Source organism: Notothenia rossii (genome assembly GCF_949606895.1).
Source record: "Notothenia rossii genome assembly, chromosome: 5".
NCBI lineage: Eukaryota > Metazoa > Chordata > Actinopteri > Perciformes > Nototheniidae > Notothenia > Notothenia rossii.
Genome location: NC_136903.1, coordinates 26,920,630 through 26,945,544, shown reverse-complemented (window position 1 = coordinate 26,945,544; position 24,915 = coordinate 26,920,630). Strand labels below are relative to the sequence as shown.

The window sequence follows — 24,915 nt, the reverse complement described above, 5'->3', positions numbered from 1 at the left end:
CCTGCAGAGCTCGCGGCATTCCTCTGTCCGAAATACGCCTCCTACACACGGCCTTAATAAACCCATGAGCGCCGTTATAACGCCTCATGTGGGCAGCACTGCACACACCTCCATCCATCCCCTGAGCGTGTACGCGCCTCATGATGAGAGTCGGAGTGAAACGCAGCGTGTGGAGGCTTCCTCGCAGCCCTTTCGCCGGGCAATGGCATCACAGAGAAGCCAGAACGGGGGACTGAGCAGTATTCCAGGCTGAGTGCCCCCAGCGGCAGCGCCCGCAGCACCACGGCGCCAGGTCTCGTTGCAAGAAGCCTGCTGGTTTTAACCTATCGGTTAATAACCTGCAGAGCTCGCTAATTAAGCCGGCTGCCACTAATCTGTTGATTAAGTAGACAGCAGGGCTCGCTGCAGAAGCCTGCCCGTTTTAACCTCGGTTAATAACCTGCAGAGCTCGCGGCATTCCTCCTACACACGGTCATAATAAACCCATGAGCGCTGTTATAACGCCTCGTGTGGACAGCACTGCACACACCTCCATTCATCCCCTGAGCGTGAACACGCCTCATGATGAGAGCCGGAGTGAAACGCAGCGTGTGGAGACTCCCTGGCGTGGCTCGTTGCCATGACGACCACAGAACATCTCGAGCATGTGCGCCCGCTCTTAGAGTGTTTCTCAGAGTGGCAGCGCGTGTGTCTGATGGACAGATGGATGAGCAGGCTGATCAGCAGAGGATACGTCCTGCAGTTCGCCTCTCCCCCCCCCACAGTTCAATGGGATACAGGAAACACTCCTGTCCTCCCAGAAGCTATGTCTTGCGCTCCAATCCGAGCTGCTGGAACTCCTGTTGAAAGAGGATATTTCCAGGGTTCCTCAAAGGGAGGAAAATCAGGGGTTTTCACTCCCGTTATTTTTCTAATCCCGAAAAAGACTGGGGGAATGAGACATCCTCGATCTGTCAGTATTCCACATGCCGACGATCAAACAGGTGCTGGAATGTTTTCACCAGGACGACTGGTTCACTTCCACCTGAAGGATGCATACTTCCACGTACCCATCATCCCGAAACACAGGAAATTCCTGCGTTTTCCATTCAGGAAATATCAGACCAGACAATCGTCTGCCGTTTGGATATTTCCTGGCTCCTCGCATTTATGTAGAGAAGGCTGGAGCCACTACACAGAGGAGGGATGAGAGTGTGTTTCCTCTGGACGACCTGCTATTTGCTGGCTCGCCCCAGGGAGGAAGTCGCTTTACAGACGGTACATCTCGTAACGCATCTGTCAAAGCCTGGGTTTCATAATAAATTGGAAGAAGAGCTGTCCTCTTCCCTCTCAAACAATCGTTTATCTGGGAGTGGAGTTAAACTCAGCCAGCATGAGAGCGCGACTCTCGCGGCAGCGAGGGGAGGAACTGAAAGCTCTCCTCCGGCGTGTCACAACCCATACAGCCCTCTCTGTGACGCAGCTGCTCGGCGTTGGCGTCAGCTGGTCACGTGATGATCCCCCTGAGTCTCTTCCAACAGAGGGACACTCCAGAGGTGGTTCATTCGCTGCAGAAGCCTGCTGTTTTAACCTATTGGTTTATAAACTGCAGAACTCTGCATTCCTCTGTCCCAGATATGCCTCCTACACACGGTCATAATAACCACGAGCACCGTTATAACGCCTCGTGTGGACAGCATGCACACACGTCTCATCCCCTGGGCGTGTACGCGCCTCATGAGGAGAGACGGAGTGAAAGGCAGCGTGCGGAAACTCCCTCGCAGCCCTTTTGCCTCACGGGCAGCGGCGGCGATGGCGTGGCTCGTCACCATGAAAGACCATTACGGCACTTCACAGAGAAGCCTCTCCCCCCAGCAGTTCCATGGGATACAAGAAACACTCCTGTCATCCCAGGAACAGTGTCTTGCGCGGTTTTTACCCCCGCTATTTTTCTAAATCTCCTCTGTCCTGTGCGCGCGCTGTCTTGCTAGTGGCGCGCACGGCTGCCTTGCGCCATTCTCAGCGCCTGTTTGTGCACTATAGAGAGCGCTCGATCGGGCAACCTCTGTCTGCACAGCAGCTGTCACACAGGTTGTGTGAGGCTGTGTCACAGGCATGTCTCCTCTGGGGTGGAGCTCCCGGAGAACGTCAATGCGCACTCCACCAGAGGAATTTCCTCCTCCACGGCTTTGCACGGAGGAATGTGGAGTGGAAGATATTTGCACGGCTGCATCTTGGTCTTCCCCCTGTTCGTTTATTCAATTTTATTTGAGGGATGTTTCCCATTCCTCTCTGACACACCCTGTACTGGGTGTCCTGTCGAAGTGAGTGACGTCAGGGAGCCAGCTGGGCGCCTCTCTCCTGCCTCTCGGCACGCGGAGAGCGGCCCTTTTCCTCTCTTATTTGAGGGATGTTCCTTTTTCCTCTGACACACTTTGTACGGAGTGCCTGGTCAGAGTGAGTGACGTCAGGGATCCAGCTGGGCGCTCTCCTACCTGTCTGACACGCAGAGAGCTGCTGTTCCCCCACTACGATCGCAGGACGAGGTGGGACTTTCGTCTCTACTTTCTCACAGCGGCCGGTATGTATTGTTCCCAGCCTTCACCCCGTCGGGAAGATAGGCATGTTTTGCTATGTTCCAGGTACGGTGATGAGCCATTACGCATGGCACATCAGGCAGGGGGGTGTTATTGAGCAGGTATGTCTGTGCTTCTAGTGCCGGGCGGACCCAGTGGGGCGCAGACTACATCATGCTTCGCCCTTAACCCAATAGCGATAGCCTTAGAGGGCGAAGCCATATACGAAATAGAACTGAGGTTACCTACTGTAACCCCAGCTTCTATGATTAAATGGTGCAGCCCTCTAAGCGCTGGGCCCCACTGGCTCTACGAATAGCTGAAGAAAAGTTATGTTGTATGGGAGCAGATTGCCGGGCCACCTTCCTATTTATATCGGAAGGAGGCCCGAGGGTGGGGCCCACCTTGCGGGTGGGCGTGGACTACAAGTGTTTCAGTGCTGCGCGGGGGCGCAGGGGGATTACCCAATAGCGATAGCCTTAGAGGGCTGCACCATTTACTCATAGAAGCTGGGGTTACAGTTGGTATCCTCAGATTTCTGGGGTTTCAAGGTTGGCAAGTATGCCTCTAGACTGACTAAGATATTCTACAAAATAATATTAAAAAACATAAAGAAATATATATATTTTTAATATATTTAAAATATATATATTGTTAGTTATATTTTTCATTAGTTTTACCAAAATAACTTTATTTAATTGTATTTAAAATAACATTTCCAGATAAATAAATCCTTCGACTTTGTTTGAATGTGAAGGGTTAAATAAAAGAAGCTCCTTTAGCCGTCTCTGCGAGTTACTGTGAAGACGGGAGAGCTTGGTGGCCTGCTGTAAAGTCAGAGGGCCCGCTATAGTAACTCAACATGAGAGTAATGTCAAATGACAGTACAATTGACCAATCATATCTTCCCTCTAAATGGGTGGGTATTATTATCGAGGACTTTATGACAAGTTCCGCCCGCTGTGAAGCTTTTCTTGTTTCCTTGGCAACAACAACTTCCTATCAACAGCGTAAACTCACCTTCAAAGTAAAAGCATGCCAAATTACATTTAAGAAATACAACTGCAACGAAAGTAACAAACACAATGCAATATCCTTTTCAATTTTAAAGAACACAAATTGGGTTATTTACAGGTGTTGTTTTGTGTGGTAGAGGGTCGCTTTCATTGATGCGTTTTGGACCCTGGGCCGTTCTTTTGATATTCCGCTGAACTCTTTTTCTTTTTCGAGGGAAGGGGTGGGGGTCAGAGAGCCTGGGGCTCGCCACTGTCAAAATTAACCTTTTTTTTTATTCCTGTCCACCCCAGCATTTATTGCTACAAAAGCAATAACATTTGACATGTTGTAAAACAAACAAAAGTATAGGTTTGTATTAGCTATTTATGCCTGGTTCATTTAGTTATGGGTCAGATTCTGATCCGAGTACTTTTAATATTGAGTATCTGCAGACACCAAATCAAATCTACTGCCTTTATTTACCTGATTGACACAGCCTTCTTGTGCAAACTTAAGCCAATACATGAAAAATAAATCAAATGGAACTTAGGTCCTGATTCTATAGACAAGTTTACGCGCCAAAACACGGGTAGCGCCATGACACTACACAAATGCACTTCATTTCCGCCGGAAGTCTTTTGCACAGCGTCTGTCGGTGTAAACCGATGTAAACAGTCAGACGGGCACTGGTGTAAACACAGCGATTTCGATGCTAACAGTGATGCTAGCTTGGGAACACGATTCTACTTCTTTGACTGGAGATGGCGTTACTCTCCCCCACCCGAATTCAGTGCAAAACTGGGAGGATAACATGACGACGTGGCCCAGCATAAAACCAAAATAAACTGCCTTATTTAGGTCATGCCCACAGGAGCCAACAGTTGTCTGTTGTTTACATAATGCACAATTTACATGATCTCTTTATGCTGTGCAATATATCATATGTGCCTGTACTGTTTGAGTGAAAATAAAGTTTGATGTAATTTAATTTCATTATTGCACTGTTATTGCATTATTGCATTTCATATGTTCCTTAGAGTGCTACAATTTCTTTTAACACAGTTCATCATTCATATTAAGCTCATACTGTACATAAATAACACTGAATTAATTAATTGTTGAGAGGAAACTAAAGAAATGGCTTCAACAAGAAAGATCACATGTTTAATCCTAACAGGTATTACAAATTAAAATATAAAAGCAGCCCACACAATTACATCACTATGAAAATATTCATATATAATATTAAAAAATACAATGCATGCAGTATTTGTTGTGTTTATCTGTATTTAATGAACAACATGGCTGGGTGCTGGGTGCTGGTTTGTGGTCGTAGCACTCTCTATCTAACCACTCGTTCAGGTGCTTTCTCGAGTGATTGCAACCAACTACCGCACACGTAGTTCCCGAACCACTTTTCTTCATGTTGTAATTGTTATATCCTCTTTGTCTCTGCGATATCAGTGCTTTGTCGGCACAACGGAGCTAGCTAGCAAAACAAACCCAGTCCGCCAAAACGGAAGTGCATTGCATCGAAGGGAGGAGTTCAGGATGTAGAGCGGAAACGGCTCAATAACTTGTGTATAAGGTTGATAAAATGAAACTACTTTTATTCTCGATATGAATGAAAAACGTAAGAATGCAATTCCATTTACTGAAAATGTACTAGAAAAAGACTAGTAGAGTAGAGCTTCTTTGATTGAAATATATCTTTGGTCCAGTGCATAACACAAATTGGAAAGTGCACCAAAAGCTGACATCTTAAGAATATAATTTTGGTCTTTTAATAAGTGAATTAATATTTCATTTCCGGTCAACTAAAAATGATGAGCTGCTCTTTGCTAATAGGAAAGAGAGAGGCTAGATATCAGATTCAATAAAAGACCAATCAGACTTGAAATAGGGCTTAGTGAATCTGAGTCAGAACTCAGCAAATCACTCTCATAAACTGGAGCAGCTTAGCAACATTAGGGATGGACAAAACACATACAGTATGTCTCTGGTTTAGGGAAGCCTAGACACAAAATGAACATGACTCCCTACTCTTCCCACTCCCAAAAAAAGGTCAGCAACACAATTTATAAATCAGCAAGGTACAATAAAGAAAATATCTGCATTTTGATCAGGTTTATTTCAGACATGAGTTCTGAATATGCCTGGACCTGTCCTGAGCTGGGCTTGAGACATCTCTTTTGTAATAAAGTCTGTAAGTAAAGCCACAAAAAGACCACAATGAATGACATGTAATTATTTTTTCTTCATTTCATGTCCCAAAACCCTTACTTTAGAACCTTACTAGATGTCACGTCTTACTCTCAGACAGTTATGACCGTTTCTTTTTTATTAAAAGAGACAAATGCCTGAGCAGTAATTGCACATTGCTTTCTTGTAGAGTCCTGAGTGCACTACTGTATAGACCTCCCCTCAGGGCAAATATAAAACGTTACAAAAGAAGCGGGTGGAGACAGAAGCAGGCAGGTAAGCCTAGTTTTTCCATGGGTCCTCCAAACAGTACTTTCAGTAGCACACAAAGGGAGATTGAATTATACCTTAGGAGATGAGGGGGCTATTTGGACCATGATACACCAGGGAGAGCCTTTGTGACTCTTTCAACACCTTTCAGAAGCAGGATTATTTTTTATCTTGCCAGACGGCTAGCTGAATGAAAGATCTCTCCTATCATTTTCTATCTTCTCTATACTTTTAACTCCTCCACTCTTCCTCACCTTCCATCTTTTGTTCAATCTCTTTCCCTCCAAAGACCATCTATTTATATCTTATTTGACGTTCCATGGGCTTCTTTTCTTTTGATGTAATGAGAAACATTTCCGATCTGTGACTGAGATAACAGACAGAAAAATAAATCCACACACAAAGAAATCCAATATTCCAAAGAGAGGTTTTATTTGCAGAGCACATACAAAAATAAAAACTATCCTAGTAATATGTGGCACTGGCTTTATAACAAAAATGTAGGGATGATTGCTTATACATGAAAAGAGCTACATTGAAGTTCAATTTTCAATTAAAATGATAAATACTGCAAAGTTTTGGGTGTAGAGTGGGCCTGATTCAAATTAACTTGGCAACCATCAAGAGTACTTGAAATCACATGTTAGACTTCAATAGACTGATAGGATAATTATTTGGGTCATGGTGTGTACCAAATCTAAACAATTTATCTCCTGAGCTGAACGTCCTGTACCAAACAGTTTGGGACAAATGCGTGCCCCATTACACCTCTAACTGAGATTTGGCAGTTTCCTAACTTTAGTCCATTTATAAAAAAGACCTGTCAAAAAAATGGAGACTTATAGTAGCGTCAAGTCATGTTTTTTTTCTTTCATATCTTCTCTTTGCCTGCGTAGGCTATGATCAGAGTTTGAGTTATATAGGTGCTGAGCTTCAATTATGACGGATCTAAGCTCCCATAAAAAACAAAAAACAATCATACAACTGTGGGGGTATCTTGAACAAAACTTTTATTTGTTTTATGTCAGCTAGCTACTTTATTACTTCATTTTTTGCCATCTGTGAACATTGTGTGTGTGTGTGTGTGTGTGTGTGTGTGTGTCTGCACGCGCACTCAGCTGAGAGGTTTTGTCCTGCAAACTAGAGAGGTGTCTCCAGTGTTTGTCAAATAAAAGGAAAATAATTAATAACATAACTAATTAAGATTTGCACTAATTGAACAGACAGGGGACGTCCTCATTAGAATGGCTTTTTTTTTCTGAAAACACAGATGGCAGCAACTTGACAATTGCGTCCCATTAAAATGTCCATGTGCAACACAGACGTTTATGAATGAATGATTTAATGACAACTTTATCCTTATCAACATTCAGCTTTTATCAGCAGACCCATCTCTAAAATGCATTGCAAGGGTTAGGGTTGGGGTTAGTGTTAGGGTTGCACTCAAACTGTTGATGTTGTCAAAGTAGCTGAACTTTCACATGGGTAAAATGTGCCTCAGCCTGCACTTTTTTATATGTGCAATAAATTAATTTCAATAAGTTTTGCTATAAACATTGAACCAGTCCGTTCCTCGACTAGTAGAGGGATTTTTTTATTTTGGACCACTGTGTATTTGAGTTTGACACCACTGATCTACTTAGTTCAGTCCGGACTGATGTTGGACCACATTTCGGTCCCTTGAGAGCTACAATGGATTGAAATGTTTTGGAAGACCCCTACTCTTGTAATCCAGGAGGATGAAGAGTTTTTGGTTCCACCGCTGTAGCTTGGATGCCATAAAGTTATGGTTTCACTTCAAGGAAAAAATGTACTCTTCAGCAGAAATCTCTCACTGAGTCCCAGTTGGTCTTCCCGTGTCTCTCAGCTTTGCTGAGAGCATGAAACACGCTTGGCATTTGTGCTCTCGTCTTGACAGCATGCTTCCAAGGCTTAATTCCATTACTCTAAAAATATTCAAGTTTTTGAAGGTAGATGCAGCAGATGTACAGAACCGGTGGATAAACATCATCGTATCCCAGAGGGTGTTTCTAAGGATTCTGATGCCTTGAGGTCTGCGTTTTGAGCGGAATAAAGCAAAAAGTGAAATGATCTTGGGAAAGTAAGAGAGAAAAGACATTGCTTTGTTGTTATCACATGTTTCTTCACGAGTCTACAGACTCTGGGTAATTTTCCGAGATATATTTCTTTGTGGCCTTCAAACATGTTTAACATATTGTACTGAGAAACCTTGTTGAAACCCAGCCATTACCAGTAGAGTTCTGTATTTCATGAGTGCTGTGAGAAAGGTCTGTGTCACCGTATTCTTGATCTCACCACCAAGGATAAAGATCTCAATATTAACTGTGACTATACACTTCTTTGATCCCTTCGTCTTTGGGCTCTTCTGTTTATATATTTCAAACTGAGCTGACCAATAAAACTCACTCTGCTTTAACTGCACAGTAAAACAGTTCAGCAGTGATCAGATTATCCCCCCTATTGCTGTGTCCAAGGGAGGGCATAGAGGAAAGTTTGAAGGAAGGCTCTCCCTCCTGGGGACCGTCTGAATTCTGTTAGGGCAGGACCGGGGTTCTGGGGGGCTGTGGCTCTGTGGCTCAGCCTTCTGATAAAGGCTGAGCCACAAAAGTGTTTGCAAGGTTATGGGAACCATTCACCTTGGCGCTACCGCAGAGCAGTTTCACTGGGATCTTAAGAAAGTGGCAGGCAGGCAGAGCCCCTTTGAATTCACCTCCGCAGCAAAGGGAGGACTCCTTGAATGGCTCGGGAGGAGCTGAATGCTAAGTGAATGTGAAATGAGGCGATGGGAGGGGATGGCAACAGGGGAGAGGCTTCCATATGCATGACTCTGTGTCCCTTTTCACAACTTCCCTTTTCACTCTTCCTATTCTTGTCTCGGTTTGAGACTGCGATACAGCCTCCCCAGCTCTGATACCCTTTCCTCTACTTCTGCCACAACAAGCCAAGCGCCCAATTGACTTGGGCTTCAGCTCATACCTCTGTCGATATCCCTTCAATGTAATCAACCTAGCCTTCACCTGGGCACAAAGGCCTTTCAAAACGCATAGCTTGGAGGTATCCTTGGAGACAGATGAGAGAAGAGGAGAGGGAAGACGAGGAGAGTAATGTGTGGATCTACCACACATTTAGATTGAAAAAGCCAGAGGATTTTAGAAGTAACTTTTATTCCTCCTTGAACAGTTCAGTTACAGTGGCACATCTTTGTATATGTATGCTTGTAGACATGCGTGTGTATCTAATTTAGAATGCATTCATGTAATTCATCATGTCCATGTGTTGAATAACGATAACCCTGAATCCTTTTCATGCTTAAAAGGATTCAAGCCACTGTCCTCTTACACCAAGGTTGGATTATCTGGAGGTCTGGCAAGATACAAGTAAATTAAACTTGTCAACTATAAGCCTTAGATGGTTGAAATCTGTTTGTAGCAACGCTGATAGAGGTCGTTGTCATCATAGCATTCATTTGGAATAAATCAAGTACGGGTATTCATGAGAAATAAACAAATGAGCAACACTTGAATAACTGACAAGTGCAGCTTTTATTTACAAGGAAACTGTGACCTCTCCACCATGGAGAAGTGTCAATGTCTCAGCGTGATAATGATCTAAGCTCTTAGATAAGAAAAAGCCCTGCTCAAGCTTCTGTGACACAGTATCAGGCCAAAAGGGAAATAAAAGGAAATTATTCACTATGATATAACATTCAAGATGGGTCATAGTCACAGATCTAAGCTTTTAAGAATGGCCAGTGACCGACTGCTCGAGCAGGGCCCATCCTCTCCAATTCCCTCTGCCTTTTATAAGTCATTTCCCTACAAATGAAATCACTTCTTGCAAACCCTAATGCTAATTTTAAACGTGAGAAAATGTTTCGCTCTGATCCGTGATAGAGACAAAATAGCCTCCTCATTTTGCTAACTGGCAGGTGATGAGCCGTGTGAGGAATGCATTGCCTAGATTCTGATTCCCAGATCTACACACACACACACACACACACACACACACACACACACACACACACACACACACACACACACACACACACACACACACACACACACACACACACACACACACACACACACACACACACACACACACACACACACACACACACACACACACACACACACACAGCAACACACACACTCACTGCATCATCATGATTGGGAATGTAATGGGGAATTTTCGGTGCACATTGATGCAGAAAGTGACACTAAGTTTTACTTAATTTCATTTAAAGTATTTCGTACCACAAGAGAGACATGTACATTTTATGGATTCTTAGAAGTTGTCAGTTCCCTAGAGGTTCAATGACTGATGATAGTGGTGAATATATGTGCAGTATCACATATAGGCTGGAGGCTAATTGGGTCTCATAAGACCGTATTCCTTTCTTACATGCCCACATTTATACTGAAAAAAACCTTATCATACACCCTTTTATGTCTGTCAGACCAAATTATATGCACACATTCTGTAAGGTCTTCCATTATGCAGTGATCTCCAAGAAGAGAGCGTGCATAGGTAAGGATACATGACATAACCACCATCAGTCAGTTAGAAAGATTCTTCATACACAAGTACAAAAGGAACATGTATATGAGAGCTGGTATCTACAGTAAAAGCATTGCGAATATGAGAGTATGGTGAGAAAAATATATTGTACTTTTCAAACTTCTTTTTGATATAATCCAATTGTTGAAATTAGACTCAGTCTTTCACATTAAGCCTGCAGGGTAAGACAAATGTTCTCTTTTAAAAGATTATGGTTTTGAGACAAAGAATAAAAGTTTATGATGGCCCCCATCATCATTTACATATACTTCAGGCTATATTTCTGTCTTGCTTCCCTGAGTTTTTGGCTCAGTTACATGAAAACTGAGCTACTGTGAGTAATAGAATATTAAATATATGGTTAGTGAAGTGTAATGCGGGAAGGAAGCAGAGAAAGAGAAAGCAATATCTCAATCCCTATTCCCCATCAATTATGTACTGCTATACCTATATGTATTTATAATATACTATTCTTGAATTTAGCAATGAAATCATGTTTGGATTTCATTATGATGTTATGATGGAAAACAATTTGATATATACTTTATATGTGAAAACGTCCAAAACCTTATATTAATAAGAGGAATTAGTGTTGTGAAGAGGGATAATTCATTAGACGCCCTTGGTTCCAACAGCAAACATTCATTTCCTACGAGAACAATAATAGGTGACTCACAATTTTAACGTCTCCATGTACAGAAGGTGATTCATATTCCAATCAATCGATCAGTTAACCTTTTTTGTCCCCAGTATTGCAATTGGTTATGCAGCAATGAGATGCATACATGAAAATCATAAAACCTAAAAACAACACTTAGAAAAAACAAACAAAACAATAAATACAAAATCAAATCTGTAGGTTAACAAATAAAACATGATAAGACAAACTTAATACATTTACTCCTAGAGTTTAAGAGGCCGATGGCAGAGGGGGAATTTACTCAAACGTGCACCTTTTAAAATCCTAATGTTACAACAGCAGCTTCAGTCATATCACTTTCTCCTTCGGTATAACTTTTCAATACATGTTTCAACTGCAGTGCTTAATTGTTCTTCCATACTAAAATTATGAAACTTTTTATTTTTAAAGTACAAACAAATGACAGATCACAGTCACACGGCTGCATATCACAGCTGCTAAGCTGAAGGCTGTCCTGTGTCGGCGTGATGGCGATTGTAGTCTCTTTTAGTCACTTGTTAGCAACATCCTTTTTATTGCACATACTGTAGAAGCATCGGACATTCAGAAGTGGGGTATTCACTGATTATGTTGTAATGTTGGAGAACAAAACATGAAAATATCTTAGGCTTGTGTTACCCACACACTTTATTTCAGTCTTCTTACCACAAACATGTTCAACAAATATTTACCTGTAGACGAGGTAACAGGAGGTAAATGCTAAGCTATTTCCGGGTTTTAGTACTCGTTTCTGAACAACTCTGTTCGCTAAATCTTAGATTGGCACCTTTCACACTTTATTCATATCTAAGGATTCTGAGGCTTGTACATACAGTAATATTATTTACAGCCATCTACCACGTGATTGTGGGGGGTCCCATGTTTTGAAGAACCTTTAGGATCATTCATCAAAAAAGTACTTTAAAAGTGTGATTATTATTATTTCTGAGAACTTCCTGTACTGTAAATGTCTAACAACCATGTGTAATTAATTTGTCTATCTGGAAATTGCCCCTACCTTTCCCTTGTGTGTCACATTGATTCCATCAACAGAAGACAACTTAATTTACTAATATCTTTGAGCACAGTGAATTATTCCACAGTTGCATTGATTGCAATGCTTACTCCGGTTAGAACATGTGGAATAAGGAATTAAGATATTGCATGTCATGTGTAGCTCGAAGAAAGTCATGCAAATAAAAAGCTGTTGTTTGAAAAATCACATGTGTGTTTGATGATATATTCCCTCCGTCTGCCAAACAGGTTATTGTTGTGTTGTTGGTGTGATCCGCAAATTCAAATGATCTGACGCCAGGCACCTCATAGCTAATGTTCTCAGCACAGCTCAGACATATAGTAGAAAAAGCTTAACCACGTGCGTGTACTAATGTGTGTGTGAGTGAGTGAAGTCATGCGTTGCTTCTTGGCACAGGACTGTAGTTCCTTTGCCATGCAGATCCCTGTACGCTTGTTCCAGCCTTATACCTCTCAGTGTGAGTGTGTGTGTCTGATCAGTGGATAGGATGAAGATACATGTTGTGCTGGGATCACTATTAGTTGAGAGTCAGCACTTCTGCGAGATGGAGACTGAGGGGGAAATGGTCCATCACATGAATAGACTCCCCTGGTATATTTTCAAGGCAAAGAGAGATCAGAGGATGAGATAATATATGAAACCATTAGTCTAACACCTAAAACACTTAGTTCAGCTGCATGTGTGCCATTACTGCCATTACGCTATATGCTCCAGGCTCCATGGTGACGGACAGATAGGAGGACCAAGGAGCAGGAAGACAGGGAGGGTGAGATAGAGGGAGAGGAGCAGGACGACCCATGTGATAGAGGTTAGGTGATGTCATGCATTACTGATAGGAAGAGGAAAGGCTGGTAATACGATGCTACGGATAACAGAGGAGCCTCTCGCTGTCTCTCCTCCTCTGATGGATCTCTCCAGCCTTGCTCCAGCGCTAATAAAGGAAGTGAAGGGATCTCTTTAGCCGCAGATTAAGATTGGAATGGAGGTAATGTCATTACATATGGTATATTTATAGGATACTGATCGCTGACTTCATAGGGTGCATAGCCTCCTCTGCAGATACGTTTTTCAGTAACATACATGCTTGGATTACATCCACACGTGATCCTGATATTATGGCAATCAGCAGTGGAATCACACAGGCTATAATCACATATTGTTTGCATACTGTGTGGGTGTGTTCATTTGAACAATGTGTAGCCTCCATTAATTAGTTGTACCCAAATGTGCGAGATATGGAGCCAAAAAAAATCAATCTACCGTACACTATTTCTGAGGATAATAATATTTATAATTAAAGAGGCCCTATTATGCTTTTTTGGGTTTCCCTTCCCTGTAGTGGGTTTTTGTGTAAATGGTCTGCAAAGGCTAACATCCCAAAGTTCACAATTGAGGGAGTTTCTCTCCAACATACTCCCTCCCCCCCCCCCTGTCTGTCTGAAACGCCTCAAATGGTCTCCTTTGTTTACTTCCCCGACATAGTGACATCACTAAGTTACACTCAAACTTATAGCACTCCAATTCATTGTATGTAATAGGTTAAGGGGAGGGACATGTTAAGGTAGACTAATCATAACAGAGTTGGTTGGCTAACCAACCAGAGCAGACTCGGCTCAGGGGAAACTGAATGTGTTTTTTCAATGTGGAAATCTACTTATATTTTTCATTACAGAGAGCACATTTGTTTTGAATATGTTGGGGCATTGTTATCATTTTTTATCACCGTTTTGTTTTTACATCTGACCATTTACTAGTCATACAATTTGACCTTGTCAAAAGAAAAATAAGTACAAAAGAGATGTGTTGTTCTTGAAACTGTTTATTTTCTCTGCTTCCTGGAAATATTTGGGCATGAACACTGGAGTTACTAAGATTGTAAATAACTGAGCAGCATTGCAGCTGGTTAGAGTCAGGTGGTCCAGAGTTTGTTTGTTTGTATGCCTATATACTTGTAGCATCTGTTCAGCATTTAGGCGCTGACTAAACAGGACAGGGTCATTCTGGAATACATTTAGTAATGCCAAATTGATATTGTGCATATTTTGCACAGTACTCTGTCAAGCTGGCATGGTCCCCTAGGTGAACGAGGAGTATGACTAGCAAAACTGCAGAGTAGGGGGAAGCTGAAATCATAAATATGTGATGTGGGCCGATGGAGTGTTCCTCGATGGAGGAGCAGACGAGGTGAAAGAGGCAGAGAGGATGAGGAGAAGGAGGAGGTTTCATATATAAGTGCCTGCAAATGAATCTAGAGAGTCATACATATATGCAAGGACACGAATCTAAGAGGGAAGGGAGAATTAGCAGAGAGAATTAACAAACCAAATGCAGTGAAATAGTTCTTAGATGATCACAAATGCACACACATTTCAAATGTTAAGGTACTACTAAATGCTCAGACACTTTTGTTACGCCCAGGTCTAGGGGAACCTACAGTATGCGTAGCACAAAAGTTGCACTCACCCCACTCTTCCCACTCCCAAGAATATGGAGACAGACAGTGAATGCCGTTAGTAATTTTAATTACCTAGGAGGCGAGACAACCCACATAAACAAACAAGTCTTGGCACACATAACTCTTGCCTAACAAATAAGAAAATAAACATACAGGCTTCTTACCTACCCCAACGTAAAAACAGGAGAAAACGAGAAAAGGGTTTCACACTCCTGGGCAAATCAAATTGTGTCTTACAAGATAGGTTCAATTAGTTGATCTTTCTAAGATTTCAAAATATACAAAAGGACCGGTATACGGTAGAATTACACACACAGCACAACAGGTCAGATATATCAACACGCGCAGAGTAGGATAAGTCGAGTCAGAGAGAGGGCAGAGGGACTGCATGGCTGCAGCTTAAATGCTCCCCTCTTCTTCAGGTGGACCAATCAGCCTGTTGAAGGTATAGCTAATCAGATAACAGGCACCACCTGCTTGCTCACACACACACACACACACACACACACACACACACACACACACACACACACACACACACACACACACACACACACACACACACACACACACACACACACACAGACACACACACACACACACACACACACACAGACACAGGAGGAGAGAAAAATATCTGCACACAAATGACATAACGACCCACGGTCGTAAAACTTACCCACCACTGGCAACAAAGATACAATAACAACAGTTGATCTGTTTGAATCCATTTTTACCAGTGGTTGTATTTTTGTTAGAAGACAGGTGGGAAGTTTTTGTAGCAGAATTACAGATTTTAAACTATTCGCCTATCATTTTGATATTACGGTTAATAAGAATTACACCCATTGACACCTTCTTCAATGCAGAGATAAACTCTTTTCATCTTTTTTTCCATACAGCTGGAAGTGTCTACCACAGACTTCGCCGGAAACCTTGTTGAGGGGCCGGCCCTACTACTGATCACCGTCATCGACCAAAATGACAACCGGCCCATCTTCAAAGAGACACGCTACACAGGAGAGGTGCTCGAGGGATCCCCTACAGGTAGGTGTCATTGTTATATTGAAGGACTCTAGAGTGAACTCGGCTTTTATTGATAGTAGCACAGCAATACCACACACACACCATGATTGCTACTCTGGAGATGTCTCTGATCTGAGACGAGGAATAATTGTGTCAACATTTTTGTCTGGGTGTTTTCTATGTGTTATTGTGCTGCCAGAGTACATGTCTTGATAATATAAAATAAATAGAAATAAATACCTCCATATCAAACTTTATACATCAATTGTTTCACCTTTCCCTTATGTGCTGCCCCAACAACTTGAAATATTTTACAACTGCGGAGTAAATTACAAAACATTTTTAAGTTTACAATGTTTGGCATTGCATTTTAGACTATTTTACACACACATGTATTTTCTTGTATCTAGAGGCCATTCTTCAATCTGACTCAAGTTGATAAGTTATACAGTGTGGAATGGCAGTGTGATTGCATATTGAACTTTCAGCCTTCAGCAAGGCATCCTCAGCAGTTGTGTGATTGTACTACTAACACTAACCCTAACCATTGCTGCAGTTCAATCCTGGAGGTCTTATTGCTTTGCTCAACAATTCATCATTAATTCCTTATGTTTCAAATCTACTCATACATTGTGCCAATGTGGCTACAGAGTAAGGTCGTGTTTGACTTAATTGCAGGAGATCAAAATACATATAGAAAAAGTTGTAAAAACTGCCAAAACTCACTAAAGAAATCCATCTTAATAAGCTGTTATCTAGAAAATGGCGTGCCAGGACATACTTGTTTCTGGTAGTTTCCGTACCTCACCTAATTTTTTTTTTAAATTGGATTTCTCAATAAATTAATGCTTGAATCCAATTATTTTACTGTACTGATGAAGTAAATAGCACAACTTTACAACAATTAACAACCAATTTTACCAATGTAGCACATTTGATATATATCCACTACTTCTTCTCCTTTTCTTCTTTCCACTCGTGTCCCCCTACTGACCTAATGTAATTATGATTCATGTCCTGCCGTCTCTCATTGACTTTTTTCCTGTCCTGTCCCAGTCATGTGATGAATAGCGAAATTGACTCTCATTCCACCGGATTCTGGAAAAATGTCAGCCATTTGCTTCAAACAGCTTAAAGAGATTGGTATTTTAAGCATTGGAAATAAATGCAACGCTTAGGCGGTTGAGAGTTTTTTGACAGTTATCTGTTCGGGAGGATCAATATGTAGAATCAGATTTTAAATTAACGGATTTTTACAATAATAATAATACTCCTGCCGACACTATCGCGTGGTCAAGTGTTTCAATTTGAATCGTTTGGAGGCAAGGCTGGCAGAGCCTTAGAGAAATATTTTCACCTCTGGCTTCTACTATAAATCTTAACGTTCTCTTAGATGCCTTTGTTACTTTGTCACAGTAGCTGCTTTTCTTGGCTCTCTGAGCTGTTGTCCCAGCTATCACTGTTGCTATCACGGTGACGGTTGTGGCTGGAATATACACTGAACAAAAATATAAACGCAACACTTTTGTTTTTGCTCCCATTTTGAGATGAACTCAAAGATCTAAAACATTTTCTATATACACAAAATAACAATTTCTCTCAAATATTGTTCACAAATCTGAAAAAATCTGTGATAGTGAGCACTTCTCCTTTGCTGAGATAATCCATCCCACCTCACAGGTGTGGCATATCAAGATGCTGATTAGACAGCATGATTATTGCACAGGTGTGCCTTAGGCTGGCCACAATAAAAGGCCACTCTGAAACGTGCAGTTTTGCTTTATTGGGGGGGTCTGGGGGGGGTCCGAAAACCAGGGTCTGGGGGGGTCCGAAAACCAGTCAGGTTAAACCCTAACCCTAACCCTAACATGTCACCCATTGAGCATGTTTGGGATGCTCTGGATCGGCGTATACGACAGCGTGTTCCAGTTCCTGCCAATATCCAGCAACTTCGCACAGCCATTGAAGAGGAGTGGACCAACATTCCACAGGCTACAATCAACAACCTGATCAACTCTATGCGAAGGAGATGGGTGACATGTTAAGGTTAGGGTTAGGGTTAGGGTTTAGCCCTAGTGTTTTCGGACCCCCCCAGGGTTAGGGTTAGGGTTAAAGCAAAACTGCACGTTTCAGAGTGGCCTTTATTGTGGCCAGCCTAAGGCACACCTGTGCAATAATCATGCTGTCTAATCAGCATCTTGATATGCCACACCTGTGAGGTGGGATAGATTATCTCGGCAAAGGAGAAGTGCTCACTATCACAGATTTTCAGATTTGTGAACAATATTTGACAGAAATGGTTATTTTGTGTATATAGAAAATGTTTTAGATCTTTGAGTTCATCTCATGAAAAATGGGAGCAAAAACAAAAGTGTTGCGTTTATATTTTTGTTCAGTGTAAATAAATGCCCTCTGAATGTAACCAGTTTCTATTTTTGGAACATTCATTGCTAAACTACTGCTACCTTTAAACAACCTGATTGTGTGTGATGTTAAAGCACGGTAGATTAAATTACATTTAAAACATTTATTATTTTATATGCATAAAGCTGTTGTGTGAATGACTGTCATCCACCATACAATGGTTATATATGACATTATACCTTGGGGAGTGTTGTGGAGTTAGTTACATCTTGAACATATTAGCCATATTTGTTGCTGTTCATTACTCACAGTGTCTACAACTTCAGTCAAGTAAAGCCTTTAGACAATCTACCTGGTTTTGATACTGCATTGCATGGCATATAAGAACATATTCAAAGTCTAAAAGCAGCCATTGATATTGGAGCGAAGACAGGCCGAAGTTGTGTTCTTGTAAACACTGTACCAGGAACCCATGCACAAAACAGCTGTTGCTACAGCTGCTAAGCTAATGTGCTATCAGATACCCACACAATGTTTACTATAACTGTTGTATGTTTTCAAAACATAAACGAAAGTAATATCGGATATCATCTTGCTGTAAATGACTCCAGATAATTACTCGACTCAACAGCTTTTATAATCCACAATATTTGGCTTCTATTTTCTGAGTGGTCTGTCCTAGACATTGTCGTCCAATAGAAAATCATCCCAAAGTTGCAATCCAGTGTCTCCATGCATCAATGAAATCTAAGGGCTGTAGATTATTTCACTGCACTTCTCGCGGCAGTTCTTGCTGTTCAGGGCCTGGTTTTGTTTGGCTCTTATGGCTTGAAACGTTCCTACATCGGCTGATTGATGATTAACTGGCTCATCTAGATTATAATGTTTCCATCTAACAACACATAACATGTGATTATTAAATGGTGAAGCTTCCTGGTAGACTTGCTCTTTTAGACAGTCTGTTTGAGAAGAAAGAGATGTGAGCATTATCTCTAGTTAACTACCTCCACAGCTCAAAGGTATTACTTTGGGTCCAGAAATGTTTCCAACTGTCACCGGTAAACCACATGGCTCTGATGATGAAATGAGCTCAAGTCAGTTGCTTTACTCTGTTTGCTCCTGCTGTTCAACCTTGAACTGTATTCTACCGATTCAATAAAAAGAGCCCCTTGGGTCCACCTGTCAAGTGTCTTAAGGGCAAACATGTTGCAGCACACAGATTGTTTGGAGAAATCCATTTGTGGAACCAGTCAGATGGTTATAAGTAGAAAGCACAGACGGCAAAACAAGAGAGTGAAATAAAAAGCTATGCACTGCCAATTCTATGATGGTTGTCACTTTGTTTGTTCTCACATCATTAGCACAAAAAGCCAACAGACAAAAACCTTAATCACCAACAGAGCTTCCTAGATAAGAGGGATCAGTCAACATGCAGCCAGAGGAAATACACAAACACACACACTCACACACATCTTCCCATGAAGACATTTTGAGCAGTTGTCAACTGGCTGAACTTGTGTTATGAATTGCTAATTCGGACATTGCTTATGCGATAGTACACATTGGGTAAGCAACAGCATGTCATTACTGGCTATGCGGACCATGATAATAAGACCTACAAACTTGCGCAGTATAATCTTGTTGGAATAATTTAGTCAAACTAAAAGGGAATTATGAAATCAGGATTAAATCATGGATTACAAAAAAAACAAGTGATTTATTCCATGCTTACATATATGATTTTAATGATTCAAAAGTGTCTGAGTATTTTCACTTTATCTTTTGTATTATTGTTGTATTGTTTTGAGTGTCGGACCCCAGGAAGAGTAGCTTTTGTCAAGAGCAAAAGCTAATGGGGATCCTTATTAACCATAAAAATAAACTTTAAGTTGTCTACATGTTGGCTCCCGTGCACACTCACATACAGCCTTACATGCTGACATGGAAAAAGAGCAAATTAGAAAAGTGACATATCCCCAGCAGTAAAGAAAAATATCATATTGGATTGGCCAGACCTCTCAAAACACCTGAATCATCACAGTTTTTAACACTGACTCTGTTTTCTACACAAGTTAACTCTGACTTCTGCAAGCTCAGCACCAATATATTTTTTGAAAAACTCATTTTACATTACTGGGTTGGATCTGATAGCATCGCCCAGAGACCTATTTGCTTGACGTGATAGAATTGAATTTCGTTTTATTAGAATTGTTTGTTGCAGTGTTCTTTATTTTTGATACATCTCAAAGCTAGTACATTTATTTTATAAGCCTAAGCATCCTGTAAGCTGCTATTTCCTGAGTGGATCATAGCCTGGTTCAAGTTTGATTTGATTTTCAGTACGTTGTGATCTGACAGCTTCTCTGTACTTTAGTTGCCATGGATGCCAGATCTGGTTGAGCTCGGATATAAGATGAGGGATGAAGATCTGTGTTTATCGCATATGTCAGCAAAACTGTGCAATAGCCAACATGTCATTTCAGCCTCAATGATATGTCCTTGTATACAATATATTTGACAAGCATCTAAATAGTATTTAGCAACCTGTCCGTTCCTCATAAGTTTACTGGTCAGTAGAAAATGGATGTTCTCTCTGCCTCGTGAGTGTACATACAACATTCTCTCTCTTTAGCTTTGTCTTGAAATAGATATATTTATTTTAATGCTAAATACTCTATTAATGTTCACTATCTAGTTGCCAACATTGGTGCTTGTTGTTGAAAATATAGCCTAAACATAGTTTTAAGAGTTTTTGCAAAAAAGGAACAGCTGTCTTTTTTGCGTGCATATGACAGAGTGCTGTGAGAGTGAATCAGACATTGAAGTTATAGCTTAAACTTCCTCCAATAATTTCCACTACAAATAAGAATTCATAATAGTATGATATATTGTAAAATCAACATAGATTATACTGTTTAGTTGTATAGGATTCGTTTTAGCAATCCATAAAGACAAGGCCAAGGTAAGCATAAATGTGTATGCATCAGCTATGTGAGGAGGAGCCATGTGAGCAAGTCCCAAAAGAGAAAGGGCTCCTACAAGGGTTTCACATGCAAGCACTCCTCTTCCACTTTTTCCTCCCAGGAAAGACAATTATAAATATCAAATTCTTATAAATCCTTTTATTGGGAAAATGTTGCAGTCTTGCAGCTCATGTTCAGTAGTAGGCTGTGAATACCATCATATCAAAGGTCTAAGAGGTATTGAGTTTTATCAAATGTAATTGTCAATCTTTGAACCTTTGACTTGCCTTTCACCACAACGATCATTATAATTCTTATCTCTTTGCCCGCTAACTGTGTTTCTCACTTTAAAAAATATTTTCGACACATCATGGGGACACATGATTTAACGTTTTTTTTAACTATACATACAAAATGTTTCTTTGTTTGGCATTATTTTGTGCTAGAAAATGGTTCAACTGTTAGCACCAATGCCTTCTTCTAAAAAGCTCTACAGCCCACTTAAGAATGCGTGTGTGTGTGTGTGTGTGTGTGTGTGTGTGTGTGTGTGTGTGTGTGTGTGTGTGTGTGTGTGTGTGTGAAGCAGTTGGGCAGCAGGTGAAGCTGTAAAGAAGAATGTCACAGTGCTCTGACATTTCTGTGCAAACTGATAACAAAGGCAGCCAAAGCCTGGATCTTTTTTTCTGTTTACTCGTCTTTTACTCTTCTTTTCTTTTCTATCTTTCTTCTTTTTTTTCCTTCATGCCCTGCATTCCCTTGGGCTTTGTATACACACCATCCCTCTTCCCCATATTATCTGTTTTCTATTCTCTCCATCATTGCCCTGCTAACCAGTGATTTTATAGCTGCTAATATACACTGAATAGTTTTTGCCCCTCTTCAATTCACATCTTATTCGAATAACCAAGTTAGGGTTCTATTGGTGACTTCCAATAGCCGCGTTCACACCGCAGTCATTTTCCCACTTTAGTTCCGATATAGTTCCGAAATGTGGCGTTCACACCAAAAAGAGCCGGAACTAAAATGTGTTCATCAGAGAGCAGGTACTTTCGTGGGAGAAAAAGGTTCCTATTTCTGATTGGCTGGGCGGATTGCAAACCACGCCCCGTAAAACTCCCAAAATGTTTTGTGAAGCCGCCATTTTATTATCCTCGCATTAGCATTATTAGCATTAGCCCAGCACACAAACGCAGAGAGAATAACTTATGGCAACACAAAAGAACACATGGGAGCGGTGGAGATGAGGAGGTGTTGGCGTTCTGGTGATTTACTCGGAAGGCTTCAGTAGAAGCTGCTGGGAGTCCCAGCAGCTTCTACTGAAGCCAGTCCCCAACTCCGGGCACTTCCGGCCGGAGACTTCGGGTTGCAGTATACGCCGTTAAGTTCTTTGCGGCCTGCCAGTAAAACCAAAGCAGAAGAAGAATAAGTGACTTAGTTCCCAGCACTTAGTTCCCAGCTCTTAGTACCCCCATGGAACTAAGAGCCGATCGCGTTCATCGCGGAATAAGTCCCCGAGGGAAGATTACGCAAATGAAGCCGCTGACGTCACTTCTTCTTCTTCTGCGTTGGGTTTACTGGCAGGCCGCAAACAACTTCACGGCATATACTGCCACCCAAAGTCCCCGGCGGGAGTCCCCGGAATTGGGGACTGGCTTCTGGGCTAATGCTAATAATGCTAATGCCAGATAGAATGGTGGCTTCACAAAACTTTTCAGAGTTTTACGGGGCGTGGTTTGCAATTCGCCAAGCCAATGAGAAATGTGAACTTTTTTCTCCCAAGGAAAGTACCACCTCTCTCGCAGGCACTAAAAAAGGGGTAAAGGTTATCATGAACTAAGTTCTCTTTTTGGTGTGAATGCAAAATCCCAGGAACTATCGGAACTAAACGGGAAAAGTACGGGGAAAAGTACTATTGTCACAAATACATTATACAATTACACCTTTATTTAAATCCCCTCAACAGTTGGGCATTGTTTATTTTCTTAAATGTTACTCGCACAGGGTAACAATAAAACATTTATTTAAGAAATTATTTAGGGAATTTTAACATCATTTCTGGTAACACATTTGAAATCATAGGCTGTAACATAAGAGGCATTTTAACTTTAAGTGAATCTCTACTTTATTTTCAATTATGTTTAGCTGATAAGTCCATCAATCTCCTTGTTCATATGAAAATCAGTGGCCAGTTTGGTAGGAAAACAGAAATAATACCACTTGAAAATGTTTAAGGGAAAACTCAGCCAACATTGTCATACACCTCTTTTCAGAAGGCACTGAATGTAATCCCTCCATTTGTTAAGAAAGTCACTGGGGAGTCACAGTGGAACATTAGCATAACAGTAACATCAGTGGGAGTCATGCACATTGTCAATGATTCGCACAGAGAACATCGTTTGATCTACATTTTAGGGGTGGAATGGTACGCTGCTGGAAAATAACTGTGTTAAGACTGTCATGTTTCTGGTCATTTATGTTTATCTTCCCTCTGCCAACACCATGCAGACAAGTTAAACCTATCATCTAGGTGATATATCTTATATAATTGGACATGATGGGGTATAAATGAAGATATTCCTCATAGCTTAGTCTCCGTTTGTGTTCCAGACTAATTTGTGTTTGTATCAGAGGTAATTAAGGCCCAAATTCCTGCTGTGAAGGGGAGAGAGGAAAATATCTGGTCTGCTGTTCTGCTCCGCTCTCTGCTCTCAAATACACACGCACAAACACACACACAAACACACGCACAAGTCAGTCAGACAACTCACGTGTTCTTAATATGTTTATTATTGCAGCATATATTTGAGTTTGGCATCTAGGCTCGGGCCTCATCACCCCACATATTTACATAGAACATTGAGTGATGATTAGATACTGTAACTATCCCCCGAGCCTACAGGTGGAAGCTGGGGTGGTGATGGGACAGTCAATCAGCACGTGAACTCATCAGCAATGTGACAGAGCCGCAGCATTAGCGAGGCAGAGGCAGGCAGATCTGGCAGCTTAAATAGAGCGGCATGTTAAGGAGATTGTATTTGGTTGGTTTTAAGAGAGACGTGTCACGTGTTAATGTATCATTGGTGCTCACGTTGACTGCCTGAACTAGCTCGCAGGCTTCGCCCCATTTCATTTTCCCAAATCTGACTTTTTTACAGCAGACATTTTGACTTACAATAAAAAGCACACATTTATTTGTAGTATTAGTGATAGCTCTGATACAAAACCAGATAGCACCAAACGTTGAAGAAAATATGAATAGTGGCTAAACGGTGGTACTACAACGTATGTGTCAGTCCGTGACATTAGTGCGCCCAAATGTACTTTTTCCTATTGACTTACATTGGGATATAGATATGTATATATGGGGTCTGTAAATCAGCGGATCATTGTTTTCATTTTAAATCAACTAGCCAGTACGAACACTTTTATAGCCTTATTTGAATCATTAGATCCTCAAAGATGTGAAATGTGTTAAAAGCCGAATCCAGACTTATTTTTTTCAGTTATTCATTTGACTTAGCCAAGATCGGCCATTACGCTGCAGACAGGAGGCGGGGCAGAAGCAAAATGAGTACTTTTGCTCTTGAGTTTCAGGTCATTTTGGCTTCATACGCCATCGATCAACTTTCATAGGAATGCATGGAGTCCTGCCTCCAACACTGTATCCAGTTATCTTCTTTAATCACTGCCTCTAACCTATATGCCATCATGAAAATAGGGCCTATACAGAGCACATGCAATGTGTCCAACCTTGCCTTATGAAGAGGATTGTCTAGAAACGTCTGATA

General features: G+C 41.3%; 1 protein-coding gene across 1 annotated transcript in view; it reads left to right on the top strand.

Moving 5' to 3' along the window:
* Positions 1–24,915, top strand: part of cdh13 (cadherin 13, H-cadherin (heart)) — a 385,568-nt gene that overhangs the window by 189,822 nt on the left and 170,831 nt on the right. Inside the window, exon 7 of the mRNA XM_079681783.1 lies at positions 15,677–15,821. Within this exon, the coding sequence (XP_079537909.1) occupies positions 15,677–15,821 (145 nt within the window). The remainder of the gene's footprint in view (positions 1–15,676; positions 15,822–24,915) is intronic.